This window comes from Coprinopsis cinerea, assembly GCF_000182895.1.
Source record: "Coprinopsis cinerea okayama7#130 chromosome 13 map unlocalized cont3.13, whole genome shotgun sequence".
In the NCBI taxonomy this organism is placed as follows: Eukaryota; Fungi; Basidiomycota; class Agaricomycetes; order Agaricales; family Psathyrellaceae; genus Coprinopsis; species Coprinopsis cinerea.
Window position 1 is genome coordinate 868,857 of NW_003307532.1, and position 16,562 is coordinate 885,418.

The 16,562-nt window shown below is 50.6% G+C and overlaps 6 protein-coding genes across 6 annotated transcripts; 4 read left to right on the forward strand and 2 right to left on the reverse strand.

The window, feature by feature from the left end:
- Positions 1-229: 229 nt before the first annotated feature.
- CC1G_04814 (hypothetical protein) lies at positions 230-1,296 on the reverse strand (the record flags this gene model as incomplete). Its single annotated transcript, XM_001838318.2, has 2 exons — positions 230-262; positions 337-1,296. The coding sequence occupies 2 exons, from the start codon at positions 1,294-1,296 to the stop codon at positions 230-232; spliced, it is 993 nt and encodes a 330-aa protein (XP_001838370.2).
- Positions 1,297-1,510: 214 nt separating this feature from the next.
- Positions 1,511-2,590, forward strand: CC1G_04815 (hypothetical protein; the record flags this gene model as incomplete). Its single annotated transcript, XM_001838319.2, has 5 exons — positions 1,511-1,623; positions 1,681-1,824; positions 1,878-1,972; positions 2,271-2,481; positions 2,533-2,590. The coding sequence occupies 5 exons, from the start codon at positions 1,511-1,513 to the stop codon at positions 2,588-2,590; spliced, it is 621 nt and encodes a 206-aa protein (XP_001838371.2).
- Positions 2,591-2,785: 195 nt separating this feature from the next.
- Positions 2,786-3,976, reverse strand: CC1G_04816 (hypothetical protein; the record flags this gene model as incomplete). Its single annotated transcript, XM_001838320.2, has 6 exons — positions 2,786-2,956; positions 3,010-3,157; positions 3,210-3,575; positions 3,626-3,765; positions 3,820-3,896; positions 3,946-3,976. The coding sequence occupies 6 exons, from the start codon at positions 3,974-3,976 to the stop codon at positions 2,786-2,788; spliced, it is 933 nt and encodes a 310-aa protein (XP_001838372.2).
- Positions 3,977-4,931: 955 nt separating this feature from the next.
- CC1G_04817 (hypothetical protein) lies at positions 4,932-8,809 on the forward strand (the record flags this gene model as incomplete). Its single annotated transcript, XM_001838321.2, has 17 exons — positions 4,932-5,005; positions 5,059-5,112; positions 5,164-5,211; positions 5,268-5,624; positions 5,690-5,752; positions 5,811-5,921; positions 5,976-6,407; positions 6,460-6,542; positions 6,601-6,844; positions 6,894-7,265; positions 7,316-7,348; positions 7,404-7,799; positions 7,848-7,940; positions 7,990-8,146; positions 8,210-8,372; positions 8,424-8,540; positions 8,592-8,809. 17 exons carry the CDS (start codon positions 4,932-4,934, stop codon positions 8,807-8,809), a joined length of 3,015 nt encoding a protein of 1,004 aa, XP_001838373.2.
- A 154-nt stretch (positions 8,810-8,963) lies between these two features.
- CC1G_04818 (hypothetical protein) lies at positions 8,964-9,786 on the forward strand (the record flags this gene model as incomplete). Its single annotated transcript, XM_001838322.2, has 3 exons — positions 8,964-9,345; positions 9,404-9,523; positions 9,575-9,786. 3 exons carry the CDS (start codon positions 8,964-8,966, stop codon positions 9,784-9,786), a joined length of 714 nt encoding a protein of 237 aa, XP_001838374.2.
- A 266-nt stretch (positions 9,787-10,052) lies between these two features.
- On the forward strand, positions 10,053-15,524 carry CC1G_04819 (hypothetical protein; the record flags this gene model as incomplete). Its single annotated transcript, XM_001838323.2, has 1 exon — positions 10,053-15,524. The coding sequence occupies one exon, from the start codon at positions 10,053-10,055 to the stop codon at positions 15,522-15,524; it is 5,472 nt and encodes a 1,823-aa protein (XP_001838375.2).
- Between the last annotated feature and the right edge of the window lie 1,038 nt (positions 15,525-16,562).

The following is a 16,562-nucleotide window of genomic DNA, read 5'->3' on the forward strand; positions in this document are numbered from 1 at the left end:
AGTGGATCGATAGACTGCCATTTGGTTGGTGTCAATGCTTGCAGAATAGGTGTATGGATGCTGATCACTTCCATCTCCAACGCAGCGGTATTTGCAGATTTCAGGACTGATAGAACGCGAGCAATCCCTGCCATGCCGCGAAGATGGGAAGGTCCAATATCGTCATTTCGGAGGCAAAGGACAAGGCGATCGAGGTTGAGCGTCGAAGCCAATTGTTCTAAACGCAGATTCACAGGCGCAAGCCACGGATCGTCAGCGTTAGCTATAAGAAAGATGTAATGTTCAGAAGACCAATAAAGATAATTTAGACAAAGACTTACAGGCTGTGTAACTCACATCAAGAATAAGAACTCGCAATGTCGTCGATGCTTGCTGAAGTACAGTTGCCAACGTTAAGTAGTCGTCTTCATACCGGAGGCGAAAGTTTGCGGTGGACAGCTCAGAGAGGTCGAGGTAGGAGAGGATTCGTTCTTGTGCCGGGCCAAGATAACTGTCGACGGCCAATGAACATCTCGCATATGTGAACGATCTGATTCGAGGGTGTATGATGTCTTGGGGGGGAATGAGATCTGTATCGGAAACCCGCCATGCCAGCCATTTTGCTGGTGATGAGGGCCCGGAGGTGTTCTCCATGCCGTTGTCTTCGATGACGTCAACGAGTTGGGCGTCAACCTTGATACCTTTGAAGAAAACACCCTCAAAACGGATGAATTGCAGGGAAAGTAAGGTATTGAAGACCGAGGGATCGAAAAGAACAACATTGTCGAGGGATAGCTCCAATAAAGTGGAGTTTAAGGACGGGAAGATGGTGTCTATGAATCGGGTGAAGACAATTTGGCGGAAGGTTGCGCTCTGGATACGTAAATGGCGCAAACCGTCGTGGCCGCTTATCGCTTTCACAATTTGGACCATTTTTGCGTCATACATCCAGTCCTGGTGGTCCGAGGATGCCACCAGTTCAAGTCTGCGGATGAGGGGGAGAAACGGGGGAAGGGGTGAAGAATTGCAGGATGCGATAAGGCGAATGAACGTGTACTTGCGCATTTCGGCGGAGAACCATTTTCGATGCCTCGTTCTTTGCTCTCCAATAAAGGTCACCGTTCGCCATAATACTTCGCGCGCAACGAGAGCATGATAGCGGCTTGCAAGGGTGATGGACCGGAGGCTATTGGCAGGGTTTGCGCACGATGATACTTGCCGGAAGATTTGGAGCAGAACTTCGGGGGGAATAAAGGGGGTGCGGTTCAAAACTTTGTTGGCAATCATGAGGATGAGGTTGTATGGGATGGGCGTCATGGGGGGCGATAGAGCAATGCGTCGCAAGTCGGGTTGTGGATGAAGTAGGTTCCGGGCCTGTTGGGCTCGGGGCCTGTTGGGAGATGGATTTTGGACGCCAAGGTTTCGACCTTGTTTTCAACATGTGACTTGGCCGTGACCTTTAATCATGTGATATGACGTGACCTATCCTCCATGGTTCCCTGTCTCAGTCCATCGGCCGTTTTCTTTGTCCATGGCATCGTCGCTGGGTTTGTTTGCCGATTTCGCCTTCGTCGTCGCTGATTTCACCATCCATAGCTGCCAGGCCCATCTACTTCCCCTCCCCGACAATGGGTTTTCCTTCCTGTTGGTACGCTTTCCTGCTTCCCTTGTTGTACCCCCTCATCACCTTCCTCGTTCTAGCGTTCTAGAGTTGAATTCCCTTCTCGACAGTCCTAAGATCGTTTTCGCACTGTCCTCTCGCGTCCATGTCCCCAGGCATCCGCTCATGATTAAACCTAATACGGTTATCGCCTCGCCGCTTCCCGGTACGCCCCCTGTTATTTTGTGCCCCTCTCTTTATCCAGTGCCCCTTCCCCGTTGAATTCCCTTCTCGACAGTCCTAAGATCGTTTTCGCACTGTCCTCTCGCGTCCATGTCCCCAGGCATCAGCTCATGATTAAACCTAATACGGTTATCGCCTCGCCGCTTCCCGGTACGCCCCCTGTTATTTTGTGCCCCTCTCTTTATCCAGTGCCCCTTCCCCTCTTTTTCTGTCGCCCGTTTACTCTCTCCGATATCTCTCCAGTACTGTCTCTGTCAATCGCTTTAACTTTCGTTATCTCGCGTGCTATGTGTATGCCTGGCGATTATCGTCGCTCTTCCTTTGTTATCTGTCGCCGCCACAGGCAACTGCTGGAGAGCGGGGATCCCAGATTTCTTGAACTTCTCAGGGAGTACCTGTGTGTTTTATTTTTGCATTCTTATCCTCCCTTGCTTACCTTGTGTCGTAGCCAACGCCAACTCTCCAGTCCAAACGTCTCGGGGAGTCGCTCGCGATCGCAAATGGCTTCTCGCCCTGTCCCTTTCCACCCTTATCGACGTGTCGACTCGAACCCTGAGCGTCCTCCTACGCGCGAAGAGGCCGTTGCACTTCTTGAAGCGGTACAACTTCGCCTTCGTGAGCAGCACGACGGAAACGCGCAACGACGGGATTAATTTCGCGTGCGCCTTTTTATCTTCTCTACGATTCCGTTGACTTAAAGGCTTCCCCAGACCCGTCCACGATCATCCGTCGGTCCATGAACAGCTGCCTGGCTACGTTTCTCGCTAGCATAATCATCTTATGCTCGTTTGTCCTGGCTGTATTCCAATGGATGCTATAAATCGATTGTTTCCCGTCCCTTTACTGTGTCTGAATCTTGTTGGTGTAAACAGTGATCGTTTCTTCTTTGACAAGCACGAGGTAATCATTAATCCACTCGTCTATGAGAAGGTCATATTCAACTTGGGCAACCTGTATTGTCCCCTACTCGTCGTCAACACGCATTTCCAACTGCATAATGCCGTTCTCCGAACCCCTTCCCCGCTTTGCCCGCTTTTCCTCCTGAGAAAACAACTTCTTGCGCTTCAGGACGCGAGGTGTATGAATTTGCGGCATCAGAATCGCGCTTGCCTTCTCTCGTTGCATGTCTGCAGCCTGATCAAGATGTCAACGATGGAACAATTTATCATTCCCGAGTCACCACGTACCTCTCGAACGACCGACGAGATGTGAGCGATTGCCCTGAGCGCGGTTAAGAAGCGATACTGACTGTTCTTGATAGGTACGCAGACAAAGGCGACTGTTACTTCAACTATGTCTCCCTCGCAAACGTTGATGGGATCCATAGGGGTGTATCTAGTAGGTGTCAGCCACCGACGTATTCCGATACACACACTGTATGACTTACGTCGTCTCGCCTTCCTCAGTCGTCTTCTTCAGGTATTCCACTTTGTTGTCCGGTCCGTGGATAAATGAGGTGCCGCGGATATCCTCCAAGATGTGATAGGGATCCACGACTTCGTCAAAAGGTTGGTGTTTCTCCTGGGGAACCAGCTCTCGGTCTGTGAAGTACCGAGCGTGGCAGTCTATCGCCGGATCGCCTTCGTACATCCTGTCTTCTGCGCCTGTCATCATGTCCGTACGAAGCGTGCCTTTAAAGAGTTCGACAACCTTCTCAAAGGCACTTCCTGTTCGCTCGAACCCCGGGGAACCCAACCCTGTCAGCCTCACGAATTGCCGAAGGTTCCGAACATGTTGGATAGTTTGGATGCGTCTAATTGGCGTAAGAGCACGACTTTGGATATAAGAAATGCTTTCACTTACGGCTTGTTCGTAAAGGGCGGCAATACTTTCGAGCACACGATTCCATGGAGCCTGAAGTAGGCTTCCGAGTCTGGTTCCGATTTGTGGGTCAGTCGATAGCAATAAGGCTGGTCGAACTGGGACACGACATAGTCCCGCATCTGCGACGCTATTAGTAGGTACTTCTGCATCTGCCGCCTCCATATGCGACCCACGTCTATGTCTGCAAGCAAGGGACACGGAGCGTCAATCTCCTGACATGCCCTCGTTGTCTCGGCTTCTAACACAAGTCCTGCATACGCCGTTTAGTGAAATATGATGGAATACAGCAACATACTTACGCGCTTCTTGATTGTCGTAAAATCGATTCATGGATGTTTATCGAGGTAGCGATTCACTTACAGGGTCGAAGTCGTTATCTAGGGTATTCTGAACAGTTACTGCAACCGAGGTCACCAGATACAGGGGACAACCTTTTGATTGAACGAACGCGTGCGCTGCTCGGACCCGGTAAGATTGGTGGCTTCCGGTCAACCGGAAGCACCAGGATTCTGTAATGATTCCGTCGCTTCCCTTGCACACGCGGTGTTGATGGCCTGTCAGGGACTGCGGATGGTCGGACAAATCACCACTGGAATAAATGGTGCGAATCACGCACCCGACAGTAGAGTGTTTTTCCCCTTCGTCCTGGTAGACGACACCAGGGGGACTTGGGAGTGTCGCTGGAACGAAATTCATCAGTTGACGCCTGGCCTTCTTGCCCATGCGGTGGCCTTCCTTACATTTGCAAATTCCAGACAGGATCCGATACCGTGAGGTCGGGGTTTCCACTTCATATGCATATGAGATGCCCCTGTTCCGGTACTCAGTTGCTATCTCATCAATCTATGCACTGTAGATGGGAACGTACTGGTATCATCTTTCCATGCTCGTGCGTGCGCAGGGTTTAGAGGACTGTATATGTCTTTGCGGTTTTCCTGCGTCGCAACCCTCTCGCGGGGCCCATCTCTCCTGTCCCAACGAGATACGACGTCCATTTCTCATTGCTTGTGTATCTCCCGATGTGACCGCGGTGCATGGAAACGGCCCAATTGCGTTATGATGCATTCGCTCCACGCGATTTCGATCTGTGGCCGCCTCCTACATGGGAATTGTCAGCGCGATAAGCCGGTAGATACGTCAAGATCTTACCTCGAAAAGGGCTTCCACCGGCTTCTTCGTCTCGTTCGTTCCCGGTTCCTGGTCTTGTGTTTTTGGTGGATATAAAGAAACAGAATGCTACCCGGCCACCCTGACCGTTGCCCATAGACTACAGTCACTTTTCGCCATGTCAGTCCCTCCTGCCAATTCTAGCCGTCCTTCTGCGCACCCCAATCGCGCCCCTCCCGTTGCCTTTGCGAGGTTAGTCCTTCTTGTTTTGAACATTATGGAAGGCGTTACATACCTCGCTACAGTCATCTGTCCGTTCCAGCTGCCGCCTCTCTGTCGAACCCTGGCAGGACGTTTGGGTGAGGGTCAACTTTGGTTGACATGTTGGCTACCTCTTAACTCTCGATCAGCTCCATCAACGACCCTGTCGAAGTCGATGTCAATATGGATCATGCTTGGTACGTTTGAACATACTCGTTCTCCCTTCCACATTCTCTTCTGACCTTTCCTTTAGGATAACCGCACACGGTGGGTTCGTCCCAAGGTTCAGAGCAGATGGGTCCACTGTGATGTATCCATTCGAATCGTTGCCCCCGGGATTTCCCAACGTCCCTCCTGCGTATTATGCCACCTTTCCTCCCCCCGCAGGTACCCTCGTCCCTGGGGCGTTAACGCCGGTCCAGTTGCCTGATCGCGCTGCCCGCGTCACCGCCGATGGAAGCAGTGCTTCCACTGCTGCCACTGGCAGTATCAAGGCTCGTCGCTCGTCAACAGATGCCCCTGTTTCCAAGCCTGCCGCAGTTCAAAGAGTGGATGTGGATCCTGGAAAGAGTAATCCTGAGACCAGTGGTGCGAGTCAAGTTATGAAAAAGTACGTACTTAAAATAAACACCAGAATCTTATCCGTGTCCATAACCCTTTGTGTTGTCTTTGTAGGTCTAGAAAGGTGGTTATCTCAGACGATGTTATTGATATCTCGTCGGAGGAGGACGATGGGGCGTACGTGTACCGTCTATCCTTTTCCTCTCTATATCTGCTGACAGTGGTGTCGGTGTAGGAAATACCTTCCAGGTGATAGTTCCTATCGAGGTCGTGCGTCCGCATCTCGCATCAAATTGGGCGGGCCGGGTACGTCTCCGCCAGTGACACGCGCCGTGTCTCGTCGAAGGTGGGCCCATCTCCTTTGATCCCTCATCTATATCCTGTTTTGAACGTCGTCCAGGTCAACCACCCCGGGTTCAGGACTAGCTTCCCGAGAGCCACAACATAATGGATCCAGCGGCGACCCTGTCCTTCCCGGCAATGACAAACCCGATGCATCACCAGCAAAGCCTCGTCCTCGCCCCCGTCGACGCAATCGTCCCCGTGCGCGGGGGCCTGCTGTTGTGGTTTCGTCTGGAGACGAGGTGACACCAACGGTGAATGAGATCGAGTCTCCACCTGTCGTTGCCCCCGGTCCCAACAACGTCGCCCAGGCTCAAGATCACGGTTCACGGTCTGTCGACAAGTCTCCTCGCGCTGCACGGTCGGGAGGCGACGAACCAGTTACTCCAGACAATGTCCATCAGGAGGCTGGTCCGCTAGGGGATCGCCAGAAAAAGAGAGTTAGAGATTTAAGGGATACAGGAAGCGGCTCGGACTCCGGTGAAAGGAGGTAATGTGCCTTTTCGTATATGGTTTGCATTGGCCCTTGACGGTTTTTTCAGACGCTCGAAGAAGAATGCCGCCGTCGTCTACACCGACGACCACGACAGTGATGTTCCCGTCGGCACTTCGTCTCTGGCTCCTGGTTCGTCCTGAATCCTTTCTAAATGCGTGCGAGTTGTTTTGTTCATCATGGGAATAAGGATTGGGCGAGTTGGTGAAAACCGGCATACGCAAACGCTTTTCCAAAGAAGAAATGGCGCGTCGAGTTGAGGGTCTCCAACGATCAAGTACTAGGTGGAGCAAACTGTTCCTTGATATGAAACCCGAAGACTTTATGGACGTCGAGGCAATCGAGGACAACGGACCTGATCAACCTTCTGTCCCTGAAGACGATATGACCGCCTACAAGAACATGGATTTGGATAAGTACGAGAGCTCCTTTATGTCAGTTCCTAATCCATTTAGTTTGGTCTTGAACTAATTCCTGTTTCAGTGATGACGAGGAGGAGTCAGAGTCGGAGGAATTGCCGGCGTTGGAAGATATTTTCAAGTCCGGGGATGAGCGTGAAGACGGTGACGATGACGCAAATGACCTGCCCCTTGGGTACTACCTCTCCCAATGCCTCCGTTCGTCTGCGCTTGTTGCTAACACCATCATCAGATTCGACGACTTTGTACGAGCTCACGAAGAAAAGACGAAGGAGCAGATCAGAGACGACCGGGCAATGGCCATGGCTATCGAGCGCCACAACACCATCGTGGAACAGTCTCTGCTTAATCGGCGGGAAATGCCTGTGGATGATGCTGCCGATCCTTGTGCAAACACGGATCTCGAACAGGCCGCGATACCTGAGGAAGACGACCCGTCAGATTCTATCTTTTTCTATTATGATTTTATCTCATTCCACTCTGCAGATTCGGTGTTAAACGTCTTCAGCGGGAATGGCAGTGAGTACCCAACGCCTTGAAGCTGTTAGATGTTTTTGGCTGACATCAGTTTCAGTGCTGCGGTCGCCGCACAGCTAGAGGCCCAGCGGAGAGCTGCTGTGGCTGCGGGTGTCCGTGAGGATGAACCATCGATTGACGAACGACCAGCGACTCCTCCACCGCCCCCTTCGTCCCATCCAACCGTGCCTCGAACCCCGGCTGCTTCGTCTTCGACAGCTAACAAACCCACTGTTTACAACCCTACGCCATCCACCCCTGGATTGTCTACGCCTGGCGGAAGAAGGCGGTTCGGCGAACTTGTCGGCGTGCCTTCAACTCCTGGATCCGGTGGTCAAGAAAGATGGTCGCCTGCTACGCTTCCAATCCCTCATCCGGACGTCTGTGAGGTGACATCGGATTCACTCCACGATCCTCTGTTGGCCGACGACTATGCCAAGTTGAGTCCTCTCCGGTAAGTCCTTCTTTTGTATTCTACAGCAGGTTTGCTTATCGTCGCCAGACGCGGAATGTTTGTCCCGTACAACAACAATCCTGGAACAGGAATGGTTTGGTTCAGCGGCTGGGCGGAGCAGACTCCTGACCTGGATGCCGAGTGAGTCAACCGAGTCTTGAATGTATGGCCAGTGCTGACTATACAACAGTGCCGCGTTAAACAGCCTTCGCTTCGTGAGGAAAGACAATTATATCAACCCCTCTAGGGCCAGCAATGACGACATCAAGGTCAAAAGAATTTCCCCGGGGTCGTCTTCAGGAAGCCCACGATTTCACTTTTACGTTGACGAAGATCCAGTCATCTTCGTATCGCCAGTTTTTTCACAGTTTTGTAGACTGCGCGGTCTTACCGACTATGGCTTACGCCAGAAGATGCTCCAGGCCAAATTCCATTCGCAGGAATGGGAACGATTTGTTGCGTTTACTTGTATGCTTGTGGATAAGCCGGCGTTGCACGCCAATCTTTCTCGAGACGCCATTAGCTTCGTCACACGTCCGGTTTCTGGTAACCGACGGGACGAGAAAGATAATGGTGCGTGCCCTTCCAGCATTCCTTTAACGTGAATTTCATTCCTTCCCTCAGCTGCAGCGAGTACCCCTTCCCGAGGGATGTTCACGCACAATCCTAGCCCATCTACACGGGCTGCTCCATCGAATCGATTTAATGTCGATAACTATGCCCTTGATGCCGACGCTGAAGGTAAGAGCTTTCGCCTTTCTTTGTCGGACGCGAATTTGACGACACCTTCAGTTCCCATATTCGACGCTCGCGACATCGACGGCTTCAATCTTAATAGTGTCCTGCCTGCATTGTCACTGCCTGCCTGGGAAGGCGAGATTCCCTTCGGGTCTTTCGTTGTCGTCGGGTACACGGTCGCCGTCTACCGTGCTCAATCGGGCAAGTGGACTGCCAGCTGCAATATCCACTGGGTAATAGTTTTGGCTGTACCTTGCGAGGCCGACAATTAGTAGTCTGTTTTTGTTCCTTCGAATATGCTTTCTGAATTCATTATCTTTGGTGTCCATGTGATTCCGTATCTGCCGTACCGGCTTCCTCTCTCCCGACCGTTATATTCCACACCTTCTCGATCGTTTGTGTTACTTGTCCTTTCCCCTCGTCCCCATGCCCCCCCAAGACGGCGAGTCGTTTTTGTTGTCTCCAGTACTTCAGGTGGCGTTGCGTAGCGAACTCAGCAAGAAAAGGTGGAAATCGTTCGTTGGGGGACTACGGGGACCGGACGGCCTTCCTTCCTGCGACAATCCAATATGCGTTCACGGCGCCTCCCCTTGCCTTCCCGTTCGCGGGGCCGTCGGATGCTCAAATTGCCTACGCCTCAATATCCGATGCTCTCACCACGACCAGTCCATAGTTGAGGATATGCTTCGAGAAAAACGCATGGGTTTGTTTGAAACTCTTCGCGTTCGGGGAGAATACTACGAACTCCACGCTCGAGCCAGGAATGAAGAAGTAAATATACATGGCGGTGTGGTTGGATTGAAACAAGGTAAACTCTCTGTTTATGCTTCACATCTCTTTCCACTCGTGTTAATACTGGCTATCAGTCATCGACTCTGTCTCGGCGCTCATCGCTGTCCAGGATGAAAACAGAGACCCCGCCAATATCCCTGCCCGAAGAGTGGCGCTAGAAAGAATGAGGGAAGCCCAGGTTATGTGCACAATCAGTACGTACTCTCTCTGTCTCCCCTGTTGGCGTAGCTCACCCTCGTTCCTAGGCCACGCCGTCATGTCCAGGGAGCGTATGTCTTTGGAGATGATGCTTGTGGACATTGCGAAGGTTCTCCAGTTGGTTACGGAGGAAAAGGCAATATCATGGGAGAAGGGGATCGAATACTTACGGTTGATACTGGAGAGGAAGCCGTCGTTATGGATGGACGCATCGACGAACAGATTTGGGCCCTGTCCTGAACTTGTAACCCCTATTTAGTACCTAATGTAATCTTATCAATTCTATTGATGGCTATCAATCTGGCAATCTTGCATCACCGCGTGTACAGTCTGTTCTGTGTTTCGCTCGATACACGTTCACACACTCGTTGAGGCTTTGCGGTTCCAACGAATTCTGGCCTTCTCATTGACTCCACACAAACCAGAACTTTTTCTTCGACAAACATCCGCTTTGTGGCGGCGTTAATAATCTCGAAATTCCCGCTGATCTTGCGGTGGTAACTGCCCCTGTCTTGTCTATAAAAAATGACTACGACTTCATCTCTCCCGCCTCGTTCCAACGGCGGTGGCAAAGAGTGGACATATGATGAGCTCGAGCCATATACCACTGACTATGAACTCCCGGCAGCACCTCGTTTTCTTTTCAGAGCTTACGTTCGTTGTGCAAACCTCGACACCCAGCTGGAGATCAACCCCGATTGCATCCCTTGCGATTTGCCCTTGCGAATGTTGGCCGACAAATTGGTTGTGGCTGAGTTGAAGGAGCTGTGTAGAGAACACCGAATTGATTTCTCTTCGTTCGATCCTCGGCAGGGTCTCGTGGAAAAAATACAGGACCACGAATGTTCGCCGCGGTGTGCTCCACATGTAACTCTTGTCAGCCCTGTCGAAGCAAGAGAGAAGGGTGCTGATAAAGCGTTGGGCAGGATATTCCAAGCTAGTGACTTGCAGTGCTACCTTCCCGAAGGCACTGTGTCTAAATCTGCATCTTATGATCTGTGTGGTTTCTTTCGTGACGGTGAGACCCTCGAGCATGAACCGCTGTTGCTGGTGGCTTATCCTATCAAGGGTCTGATCACAAAACTTACGAGGCCCGGAATGGACAGCCTTTGCTCAGTACATGGAATCCATGTCACTAGAAAGATGAACAAAAAACAGGTATCCACTCTCCTGACTTTACATACATGTAACGCTGCTTGTGACTCTGTTAAAGCAGGTTTTCGAATCCGTGAAACGGCAAAAAGGGTAAAGAAGAAATTAGTCCCCGACGTCGTTCCGTTCTTGTGGGAGGAATATACGGACAAAGCGGCGATGGAGTTTCCTCCTGACCCTATTAACCTCAAGGATGTCGCACGCTGCGTCCATGACTACTGTCAACAACTTAAGCCCGAAATAATAGAACAGCTGCCCTGTGCAGTTTGCGCTCAGCTTACTTCGCGGTCCTGCATGCGAGAGTTCGAGAAGGGCAACTACAACCTGGACATCCTCGAGGATCCGTCGAGCACTCGCAAAACTCGGCATCGGGTTACAGATCCAGTGGAACCTTTACACGGACCGGTATTGATGGAAAGCGCTACTCACGTATGCGAGCAGTGTCACAGCTTGCTCACAGCCAACAAAAAACCGAAGTACTCTCTGGCAAACGGTCTATGGGTAGGAGAAGTGCCGGAGGCTCTTCAAGATCTTACCTTGGCAGAACAGGCGTTGATTTCGCGCATTCGGAGGAATCGATCATTGATTCGGGTTTCTGCAGGTCATTTCAAGATGATCGCCAACGTGATTGCGCTTCCTATGCCCACTGTCAAGGTATACAATAAACTTCCGCCCCCGAAAGGTGAGATTGATGACGTTATTGCTGTTGTTTTCACCGGTATTAAGCCTCCAGAAGAAGACGAGCTTCGCAGGACTCCTGCGCTAGTTCGAAGAGCGAAGGTCCTCAAGGCGCTCGAATGGCTTAAACTTAATCACTGTAACTATTCAGATCTCGAGATCGATCAGCAAGCTCTGGATACGTACGACGAGGAAGGAATCCCGGTGGGTATAGTGTACAGGGAAACCCGACCCGGGCAGGGTAACGTGCTATCCACTGCGAGAGCGGTAAACGACGACGAAAATGAGAGGGGTACGGAGCACGGGCCTTGTCCATTGACTGTACACGGTTTATCGCCCACCAAGTTCAGTACCATGGACGTTGAGGAGCGTCGATTTGCGGCTCTTCTCCATCTGCGAAACGGCGGCGGGGCTTTAGCTGCTGGACACGCTGAAAAGCCTGCCTCGTTCTTCGACAACCCGCTCCTTTATCCCCTTATGTTTCCTTGGCTGTTCCCTTACGGTATAGGGAGCGTGGGTCAAGAAAGGCACTTCAGAATACTCGCCGAAGACCAGCATAAACGTTGGTTGTTAAATTACCATGACAAGCGCTTCCAAAGGGACGGTCAGTTCATTATAACCGCTTTTAACCACGAACAAATGAAGGACAGCTCCGGTGCGAGCTTTGTGATGGTAAAACGTGGTAACTTTGCCAATGTGGCCCAGAAATTGAAGGAAATTAATCCGGAAGTCCTAAACTCAATCGCGACCCGGATGCGCAACGGAGAGCGTGTAACGCCAGTCACCGAACATGAGAAGAGATGTTTCAGATTAATGGATCATATTGATTATGTTGGTGGACACGTTGACGGCTCCCTGGCGAAAAGGAAGTATATGAGAAATCAATTGTGGTCTCTCGTGTCCTTCCAAGGTGCACCTAGCTGGTTCGTAACTTTCGCCCCAGCGGACAACCGGCACCCTCTCTGCATATTTTGGGCTGACGAAGGTCTTGAATACAGACCTGAAATTGTGTTAACTGCCGATAGGGACAAAGTGATCACCAATAATCCTGTGGCGTGCGCGAAGTTCTTTCACTTCTTGGTTCAGTTGTTCTTGGAACACATATTAGGATGGGGGAAGGAACACAGAGGTGTCTTCGGGAACCCGTCTGCATACTTTGGAACTGTGGAGCAACAAGGTCGAATGACCTTGCATCTCCACATTTTGATATGGATAGTAGGGGCTCTGTCACCTCGAGAAATAAGAGAGAAATTGACGAAAGGAGACAAGGAATTTGAGAGGAAGTTAACCGCCTATTTGGAAAGCGTGCAGATAGGGCAATTCTTGACTGGGTCAAAGGAAGAAGTCGCGTCCAGAATCCCTCTGAAGTCTCTCCCTAAACGTCGCGGAATTCATCAGATCATGAAAGAATATCACCGAGATGAAGAAGACGAAATCAAAGACTACAAGGATCCCACCCTACATCTCCCCGAGAGCCCGCCTCCTGTCCTATGCCAAGAGGACCCCCATACTTGCGGATGCTCCAACTGTAAGGACATATTAGTGTGGTATAGAAAGTTCGAGGAGACAGTAGACGATCTCATGTGGAGGGTTAATGTGCATGTATGTGATCCAAAGACCGGTCCCGGAAAAGGGGGAGGAGAGAAGAGCTGTGGAGGCAGCGAAGGAAAGTGCTATGCTAGATTCCCGCGACCTGTCTTTCCCAAAACTGTTGTCGACGAAAAGGACGGCCATATCGACATTAAAAAGCTGGAGTCTTCTTTGAACAACATAACACCAGCCGTGACATATACAAACATTTGTAATACTGATACAACCTCACTTCAATCGGGTACGGGTATCAAGGCTATCGTAGGATATGTTTGTGATTACCTTACTAAGACATTCTTGAAAACGCACCAGATCTTCTCAACAATGTATGACGTTTTCAACAGGAATTCGGACTTATGGAAGGCAGAAGATGAGAAAACGTCAGACGCAGCGAGGAAGATGATCATGAAGGTGGTCAATTCTTTGAGCGCTAAGATGGAGTTGGGCGCTCCGATGGCGGCTTTGTACTTACTCGGCAACCCAGACCATTATACAAGTCACCAATTTGTTTCGTTTTATTGGAAGAACTATGTTAACCAGGTTGTTAGCGCATGGGACAAATTACTATCATCTTGCGAGTCGAGTGGAATTAAAAGCGAGGAAGATGAGTACGAGAACATGATCGTTGACGACGACGGCGACGACAATCAGGATGAGAATGACTATGATGATGATGGGCGTGTGGTTCTACAACGCTCGTCGAACTTCTTCGTCAGTCGCTCTAGCGTGGATGACTACTCGTTGCGACCTTCCGAACATGAAAACATCTGTCTTTACGAGTGGATCCAATGTTCCGTTCGTGATTCGAATCGCTTTGCCAACCCCACTCTCCTGTATTATAAATACCAACCGGAGCATTCCATGGCCGATAGCCACCTTGTTGCTTGCGATCCAGACAGAAGAAGATACGTGGTGCCGAACTTTATTGGACCACCCCTTCCCAGGATATCAAATGATGGCAAGGAATGTGAGGACTATTACTGTGCGATGTTGACATTTTTCAAACCGTGGAGAAGCGGGTTGGAATTACGAGGATCAGACCAGACTTGGAAGGAAGCCTTCGAAGGACATTCCTTCTCGGAACGCCAAAGACAAATAATGCGCAATTTCAATGTGCGCTTTGAATGTTACGACGCTCGCGACGACTTCCATGCACAAAGACGTGCTAAGGAAGCGGAGGAGGGACTAGGCCCCGATGTCGAAATGGAAGGCCATGGGAATGAGACTGAGGAATTCCAAACCACCAACGAGGGTCACGCCTTTGATGAAAGTTATTGGATGGCAAAGACGGTAAGAGGTCGGTGGGCCGACACGCAGGAAGAGCATGCGACAAGGGCGTATGAAGCCCTTGGTGGTGCTGGCTGGAAACAAGGGAGTAGAGGCGGGTGCACAGACGAGAGTGCAAGCTTGTTACCGGCGCTTGAAGTGCAAAGTCATATGAATGCGGCATATTGGAATGACATAGTGAAGAGGGAGAAAACACGCGTATGGAAAGATAGATTTAGTACCGTAATGGGGGGAAGAGACGGTGAAGACATGGATTTAGACATCAAAAGAGTTAAGGTTCGCGACGATGCATACATTGTATACGAGGCGTTCTTTAGAAAGTCTTTCACACCTGCAGTACAACGCTGGGTCTACTCCCTTGACGAAATTGAAGCGGGTTTTACGTTGAACAAGGAGCAGAGCAGGGCGTTCAGGATAATTGCCAATCACGCCACTTGTATCGCACCAGACCAGCTTCTGATGTACTTGGGTGGTATGGCTGGATCAGGAAAAACTCAAGTGCTGCGAGCGCTGATCGCGTACTTCAAGGTTAGGGAAGAGCCATACCGCCTGATTCTGTTAGGGCCGACTGGGACATCGTCGGCATTGATAGGAGGGACTACGTACCATTCGTTTTTGTCCCTGGTATCGTCAAACTGGGGAACTTCAAGCGTGAAGTCGGAGCTCAAGGCCGTGGAGGAAGTCAGGGAAAGGCTAATGGGTGTGAACTACATCTTTATCGATGAAGTTTCTATGCTGTCTTGCCACGATGTGTGTCGAATAAGCGAGCGCCTGTGCGACGCAATGAATGTACACGAAAAGCCCTTCGGAGGACTGAACATGATCTTCGCAGGGGATTTCGCCCAGTTGCCACCTACAAAAGGACACGCGCTGTACAGCGGTGAGGTGTCTCTGAGGCAGTCACCACGACAGAAAGTAGAGCAGCAGGAGGAGACTATTGGGAAGTCAATCTGGCTTCAATTCACTACTGTTGTAATGCTTAAGGCGAATATGAGGCAAACCTCTCAATCAGACGACGATGTAAGATTTAGAAGAGCTTTGGAAAATCTTCGCTACAAGGCCTGCACGGAAGATGACATCAATTTCCTGAAATCCAGAATCGCGGGCTCTGTAAATGGCTTGAGCCTTGACGAAGAACCTTGGCGGTACGTGTCCATCATCACGTCGCGGAACGTTCAGAAGGACATCTACAACGAGCAAAACGTGAAGCGCTTTGCCGCGGAACATGGAAGGATTTACACACCGAATACAGCCTGGACACTCTCTCCAAGGCATACTCAAACGACGTAAACACCGTGCTAGCAGAAGACTCCACGAGGGTCATAAACCCATACCTGCAGAAGCTACTCTGGAACCAACGTCCAAGCTCGAGCGAAAACATTCCAGCAAGCGTGACGATTTGCGTCGGAATGCCTGTCCTTATCCGTCACAACGACGCCACAGATCTGTGCATGACAAAGGGGCAAGAAGCGACAGTTGTGGCTTGGAGAGCACAAGAAATCCCTGGATTCCCGGGTAGAAAGACTCTGGAGACATTGTTCGTGAGACTGGAGAATGCACCTAAGGAAGTAAAACTACCAAATCTACCCGTTAACGTGGTTCCATTGACCAAGAATTCCTGTCAAGTAACTGCAAGGGTTCCAAACGGCGAGACTTACAAAATAAACAGGCGACAAATTCCAGTCCTTCCCAATTTCTCGATGACTGACTACTCTTCCCAAGGGAAAACTCGTTCCATCAATGTGGTTGATTTGACCATGTGCAAAAACCACCAGGCAGTGTACACCTGCCTATCCAGAGGACGAAGCGCACAAGGGACCCTGATCGTTCGCGATTTCGATGTCGAAAAAATCCAGGGTGGTATATATGGTGGCTNAGACCAAGAGTTCCGTGAACTTAATTACCTGGACCAGATAACAGAACTGCGCTTCAACGAGAAGTTGCCAGATAGCATCGTAAAGCCAACGAGGTGGNCCACAATTGACGCTTACAAGAAGTGGAATCAAGGCATGGTCGACGATGTGGAATGGCATCCGGTCTTGCGAGAGGAACCAGATTTGAACGAATATAGGCGACCAAAGCAAGACGTGCGCGTAAAAGGGGTCGTGCACTCCAGGGCTGTGAAACGAAAGAAGGGCGACACCAGCAGGGGCGTGATCAAGAGCAGGACACAGAGTACGGTTCCACAAGCTACGGGCAGTGAAGTCGTTGGTCCAGTATGGGATAGCGTTGACCACAGTTGCGCCTACGATTGCTGGATCTTTATCTTATTTCAGCTGTGGAAAACAGATAGGGTAAGGTGGGTTAATGAACTTTCGACCCTAAGTC